The 7,244-nt window shown below is 41.1% G+C and overlaps 1 protein-coding gene across 1 annotated transcript; it reads right to left on the bottom strand.

The window, feature by feature from the left end:
- Positions 1-2: 2 nt before the first annotated feature.
- Positions 3-484, bottom strand: LOC116089438 (actin-1-like; the record flags this gene model as incomplete). Its single annotated transcript, XM_031368978.1, has 1 exon — positions 3-484. A coding segment is annotated over exon 1 (480 nt), but the record flags the coding sequence as incomplete, so codon positions are not given.
- Positions 485-7,244: the final 6,760 nt, after the last annotated feature.

Here is a 7,244-nt window from a genome sequence, read left to right on the forward strand (position 1 = left end):
TGTGTGACCCCGTCACCAGAGTCCATGACAATGCCAGTGGTGCGCCCAGATGCATACAAGGACAGCACTGCCTGAATGGCCGCGTACATGGCTGGGGTATTGAAGGTTTCAAACATTATCTGTGTCATCTTCTCTCTGTTAGCTTTGGGGTTCAGGAGGGCCTCGGTCAAAAGCACCGGGTGCTCCTCAGGGGCCACACGCAGCTCATTGTAGAAGGTGTGGTGCCAGATCTTCTCCATGTCATCCCAGTTGGTGACAATGCCGTGCTCGATCGGGTACTTGAGGGTGAGGATACCCCTCTTGCTCTGGGCCTCATCACCCACGTAGGAGTCCTTCTGGCCCATGCCCACCATGACGCCCTGGTGTCGGGGGCGCCCTACGATGGACGGGAACACGGCCCTAGGGGCGTCGTTGCCAGCAAAGCCAGCTTTGCACATGCCGGAGCCATTGTCAATGACGAGTGCGGCGATTTCTTCTTCCATTGGGAAGAAGCGCTGTGTGAGCCGACGGTGGAGTGTGAGACCCTAGATTTTTAAATACATCAAGAGTTTCCAATTTCATACTACCAATCCACTCATTATCAAAACCTCTGTCACCTTTACTGATCCCAGCAGGCACTTGTGACTATCATCTCCTTCCCTCACTTCATAGGCGCTTAGCATTCTCGCTGCATTTAACAGCAAAGATGTTTCTTGAAATGAGAAATGTTTCATCAACAATTAGCCATGCTGAAGTGCAATCTGTATAAAAAAGCAGAAGTCATTGAATCCTTTTGCCAAGTTCAGAAAATTCTGAGCTATCCCAAGCTCTTGTTACATTTTGTGATTTTTAAGCCTCTTTACTTCCTTTTTGATGTCATTCATTTCCTATTTCACTGCATCCAAGGCAGACATTATTCCAGTGTCCCTTTAGAGACAAATGCAAGCCCTTCCACTCAATTCCTGCATCGCTTAAAGATAGTTATACAATGATGCCATGGTGAGTTTTCTCTTACCTGAACTACCTAGATATCTTCGGCTTCTTTCTGTATAAGCTCTCTCTGACCTGAACTGCAAACACTCATGTCTTCAAAGATCCTTGCTCCACTGAATACAAAGTACTATGTAGACATCTTCAGCTGAGCTCTGGAGACTCAGAACAGTGACCATGTGGTCATTGTCTCCAGGGCTCTGACACACACAATGCAAGAAGACTTAGTTCATATAGCTTTGAGTGAAAATTTAACAGATTTTTGCTTAACTTCTTTAATGTTATCTTTCTTTCCTCTTATTTTAAGTACTCTGATTCCTAATATTTGCTCATTCATGCTCATCTGCTTTGACATATGTATCTATAACTCTCATAAGGATTTTTAAAAGATCTTATATTAATTTTAATATTCTTTTAAACTAAGGAAATACACAACAAACATTTTACAAGCTCTGGTGGAAAATAACACACCAACAGAAGAAATTAGCGATAGCTTGGCAAATCCCATACAATTGCACCATATTTTATTCCTGAATTTCTCACACATGTAGAGATATGTGAAAGTTTATGTTATCTGATATCATACTGGATGACTACCAGTAGTTGTTAAATTTACTTACCAGCCTTAAGCCTCTGAATGCAGCCCAGCATTTCTTTGTGTTTTCTTTCTTCTTTATAACATATTAGGCAAAGTGTTAAATCATAAACCATAAAACCATAAAACATAAAACCAGATGAACTGAATCTAATAGAAGAGAAAGTGGGAAAGAGCCTGGAACTCATTGGCACAGGGGGAAATTTCCTAAACAGAACTCCAATGGCTCATGATCTAAAGTCAAGAATTGATAAATGGGACCTCATGAAACTGGAAAGCTTCAGTAAGGCAAAGGACACAGTCAATAGAACAAATCGGCAACACACAGATTGGGAAAAAAAATCTTCACTAACCCCACATCTGATAGAGGGCTAATATCCAAAATATATAAAGAACTCAAGAAGCTAACCACCAGAAAAACCAAACAGTCCAATCAAAAAAAATGGGCTATAGAACTAAACAGAGAATTTACAACAGAGGAATCTCGAATGACCAAGAAGCACTTAAAGAAATGTTCAAATTCCTTCGTGATTAGGGAAATGCAAATCAAAATGACCCTTACACCTTACACCATTAAGAATGGCTAAGATCAAACCCTCAGGTGACAGTATATGTTGGCAAGAATGTGGAGAAAGAGGAACACTCCTTCGTTGCTAGTGGGATTGTAAACTGGTACAACTACTCTAGAAATCAATCTGGAGATTCCTCATAAAATGGAAATAGATCTACCTGAAGATCCAGTTATATCACCCTTGGGCATATACACAAAAGATGCCCCTCCATGCACCATATTCCTCTGTGTTCATAGTGGTCTTATTTGTTATAAGAAACTAGAAACAAGCCAGATGTCCCATAACAGAAGAATGAATTAGGGAAAAGCTAGAAGAAGCTGAAGAGAAGAGGGACCCTATAGGAGGACCAGCAGTCTCAAATAACCTGGATTCCCAAGATCTCTTGGACACTGGACCACCAACCAGGCAGCATACCTCAGCTGATCTGAGACCCCCAACACATATACAGCAGAAAATTGTCAGGTCTAGACTCAGTCACAGAAGATGCACCTAACCCTCAAGAGACTGGAGGGCCCCAAGGAGTGGAGAGGTGTGGTGGAGTGGGGTTGGGGAGTAGGGACATCATCATGGAGACAGAGTAGGGGGAGGAGGTATGGGATGTAGAACAGTCAGAGGGTGGGCCAGGAGGGGGTTAAAATCTGGATTGTAAAAAAAAATTACATAATATAAAAAATATTGCTGCATTACAAAATTACTGGAAATTCTTTCTCAACATGCTTCTCACTAGTTCATAGGTTTTATTTATGTTTATTATATATTTAACAAGTTGATTTTATGGCTTTGTTTTTAATTATTATTTTTTATTATATACATGGCTTCCAGGGTGAAATCACCAAACAAATCACTAAGAGTTTCTGCCTCCAATACCACCTCTTCCTATTGCCTTCATGTCACTAAAAATGGGAGGCAAAACCAAGAAAACCCCTGAATCTAACAGGCCAGTTGTCTTGGCAAACTCCAGGCAAGCAACAAAAGAGAGATCCTAGTTGAAACAAGGTGGAGGTCAAGGACCCATAGCTGAGGCTCTACTCTGATCTCAACATGTGCGACTTTGCATATTCATGCCGGCGCTCATACACAAGAACACACACACACACAAACACACACACCACTCTGATCATTGATACTGTGACTCTTCCAAAAGGCTTGAAACTAATCAAGACAGGCCTCTACAGAGACAGAGAACAGAGATGAAGGGACACCTTGGCCAACAAAATCTCTGGGTCTGACTCTGTACCCTAGGTACCGAGATCTTAGTACTTTCTTTCATCACAACCAAATTCCAGTTGCCACCTTGGCTTGATGCATATGAAAACTGGCATTAAAAAAAAATATCTGTTGTGTTGCTCGTTTTTATAATGATGTAGGAGCAGTGACACTTTAAATACTAGTAAAAAAAATTAACTTAACCTTAAACCAAAATCTAATGTAAGTGAAATGGAAGAAGATTGCCCATCTTTTGGCTATTAGTGTTTAATTATGCATTTCATTAAGTTTTTACTTTAAAAGGTTCATTAGTAACAATTAGTCTTCTCTCTTCGATAATTTATGTGTACCTGCTTCTAATTACAGTGACACTATGTGAACTTTCCAATTTGCAGCTTATCCTCTAAAATAACGGTGATATTTCTTTCTACCCAAGGATGTCTGTCTTCCTATTTAAGAGACAACTCCAGTTTCTATTATACCTAATGTAGTTAATATTACTTTTCTGGTATAATGATTGTTCTAGTCAAATATTTAAAAGGATAAACATGAGCATTTCTAGTTCATTCTTTTTCTGAAGACCAGCTTCTCACAGAAGGTGTTGGTCACGTCTCATTTAAAAGAAGATAGGAGTGAGCAGCAGCATGGCAGAGTAGCCCAAAGCACTGCATTAAATCCTTGAAAACTAATTTGTAATTATTGGATTCTTCTCTAGTATTGTAATCATCAATAGTGTATTAGCCAAATTTCTCTAGACTCACAGAACTCCACTATTTATTGGAATGACTTACAGATTGCAGTCCAACTAAACCAAACAATGGCCAGCTGTGAATGAGATGTCTAGGAATCTAGACCCATGAAGCTGGGTCTTCTGTATAAACTGGAATCCTGAAGAAGTAGGCTCCAATGAATGTGCTGGCAAGTAAGTGCCAGCAGGAAAATATAACACCTTCCTTCTTCCATTGTCCATGTATAGGCTCCAGCAGAAGGTATGGCCCAGATTAAAGGTGTGCCTCAAGATCTGGCTTAAAATTTCAAGACCAGGGTCACAGATGTGTCCTCCATTTCTGCATTGTAGTTCATTCCAGATATAGTCAAGTTGACAGCTGAGAATAGCCATCCAAAAAAGTTAATCCAAAGCCATAAGAACTAGTATTGGAAAGTCTGTTTAGAAATTAAGTCAACTCCTCAGCAAGGAATCACCATAAACAACTTCTGTGCTCTCAATAGTATCTTAAGCCACTGAAATCACAAATGCTTGCCATCTGCATGGCCAATAGACAGGATGGTTTATTTGTCAGAATCTATCTTTATAATGTTAATACAAAATGTCAAGTATTTATTATAAGTCACTGTTGACTGTTAAATAAATTTCTATTTTGGAACCTCCTCTCTCTAATACAAATTAATCTCAATAACAATATTTCAAAGTACAGTGTTCACTTGCTTGCTTTTAGATTATTAGTATATAATGTGTGTGGCATTAGAAGCTGAAACATAAATACTCATTTTGGGGAAAGTCATTAAAATTGTGTCTGTTAGCAAAGAAAAGGACCTAATCTCACTCAGGAAAGACAGGAAAGGAAAATGTCTCCTGGAACATCTCTCACTCTGAAACATTCTTTCATATCATGCCTGTGCAATGCCTTCTACATTGACTCTGCCCCTTCTCTAGATGACACTCTACCCTGAGACTACACAATCCAAAGCTCCCAGACCTCATCTACTCCACCAGAGTGACCATGTCCTTTGAACTCAAATTTTAGCAAAGGCTTGATTACACATACTTATGATGTAAGTTCCCTTCAATGTGAGTAGAGAAATTAGTATAATTATTACTTAACTTTTCTACTTTTGAATAGGTTATCTTGATATGAAGAACTGAAGTGCTTTTGGTTTTGTCTTTGGTTGATTGGTTTGGGTTGGGTGTTTTTGTTTGGTTGTTTGGTTGGGTTTTGTTTGTTTGTTTGTTTTGTTTACTTATTCACTTTACATCCCATTCACTTCCTCCTCCCAGTCACCACTCTCACAATCATTCCACCCCTCTTCTCTTCTCTGCTTTAAAGGTGGGGGGCCCCTGGGTATCCTCCCCACCCTGGCACTTCTTCAGCGAGACTAGGTGCTTTCTCTGCTACTAAGACCAGGCAAGGCAACCCATCTAGTAGAATACATCCCATGTACAGGCAATAGCTTTTGGGATAGCACCAGTTCCAGTTTTTCAGAACCCACATGAAGGCTAAGTTGTACATCTGCTACATATGAGCAAGGAACCCTAGGTTCAGACTCTGTATGCTCTTTGGTAGGTAGTTCAGCCACAAGGGCTTCCTGTGGAATTCCTCTCCCCTTTGGGGACCAAAACTCTTTCTCCAATTCTTCCATAAGAGTTGTCAAGCTCCATCCACTCTTTGGCTGGGGGTATCTGTATCTGTCTGAGTCAGCTGCTGGGTGGAGCCTCTTAGAGGACAACGTGCCCCTGTCTGCAAGCATAACAGAGTACTATTAATCTTGTTAGGGGTTGGTGCTTGCCCATGGTATGAATCTCAAGATGGGACAGTTAATGGTTGGCCATTCCATCAGTCTACTCCACCCCCCATGCCTGCATTTCTTGTAGTCAGGATACATTTGGGGTTGGGGTTGAAGTTTTGTGGGTGGGTTGGTATCCCTATCACTCCAATAGGGTTTCTGTCTGGCTACGTGAGGTAGCCTCTTTAGGTTCCATATGCCCAATATAGTGAGTCACAGCTAAGACTGAAGTGCTTTTGTAAAGAAAAGCATGCTAGACTTCTCCCAAGTTCCCAGGTAAGCTGGCAAAAGGTACTACTCTCAGAACCACTTCCTTGTACACAAGTCGCTGGGCAGGATGGGAGAGCATTTTCCTAAATCAGTTGTCCTTATTCTGTAGTAGAAGGACTCTAGGAGATGAGCAAAATGGAAAACATTGCTCTTGGTAGAGTGTTGTAAGAAGTGAAGTGTTGAGAGTCCTTCCAGTTTCCATCTGTACCTGAAGCTGATCCTGTGCCACAGCTCTCCATACCAAAATCCTACAGAGAGAGAGCTGGTCTCCCAGGAGTACTGACACAGGTGAGACCACAACTTCTGCTCAAATTCCGGCCGAAGAGAGACCGGCCCAGAATTCCCAGGACACAAGAACTGAGAAGCAAGCTGAGACAGGATCCTTCCAGTGTCCATCTGCACTCTGGAGCTGACCCTGTGCCACAGCTGACCCTATGCCACAGCTGACCCTATGCCACAGCTTTCCATACCCAAATTCCTCCCAGAGAGAGCTGGTCCCCCAGGAGTTCTGGCACACAGGCTTACAGGTGGGACAATCCACAGTCAGAGACAGCAAGATTACCTAACAACATAGATAACCAAATGGCAAGAGGTAAGGGCAAGAATGTAAGTAACAGAAACCAAGGCTACTTGGCATTATCAGAACCCAGTTCTCTCTCCACAGCAAGCTCTGTGTGTGGGATACCCCAACACACTGGAAAAGCAAGACTCTATTCAAAATCACATCTCATGATGATGATAGAAGACTTTAAGAAGGATATAAATAACTCCCTTAAAGATATGCAGTATACAGGTAAACAGGTAGAAGCCCTTAAAGAGGAAACACAAAAATCCCTTAAAGAATTACAGGAAAACACAAACAAATAGGTGAAGGAGTTGAACAAAACCATCCAGAATCTAAAAATGGAAATAGAAACAATAAAGAAATGACAAAGGGAGACAACTCTGGAGATAGAAAACCTACAAAAGAGATCAGGAGTTATAGATACAAGCATCACCAACAGAATACAAGAGAAGGAAGAATCTCAAGGGCAGAAGATACCATAGAAAACATTAATACAACAGTCAAAGAAAATGCAAAAAGCAAAAAACTCCTAACCCAGAACATC

Source organism: Mastomys coucha, unplaced genomic scaffold (assembly GCF_008632895.1).
Source record: "Mastomys coucha isolate ucsf_1 unplaced genomic scaffold, UCSF_Mcou_1 pScaffold14, whole genome shotgun sequence".
Lineage (NCBI taxonomy): Eukaryota > Metazoa > Chordata > Mammalia > Rodentia > Muridae > Mastomys > Mastomys coucha.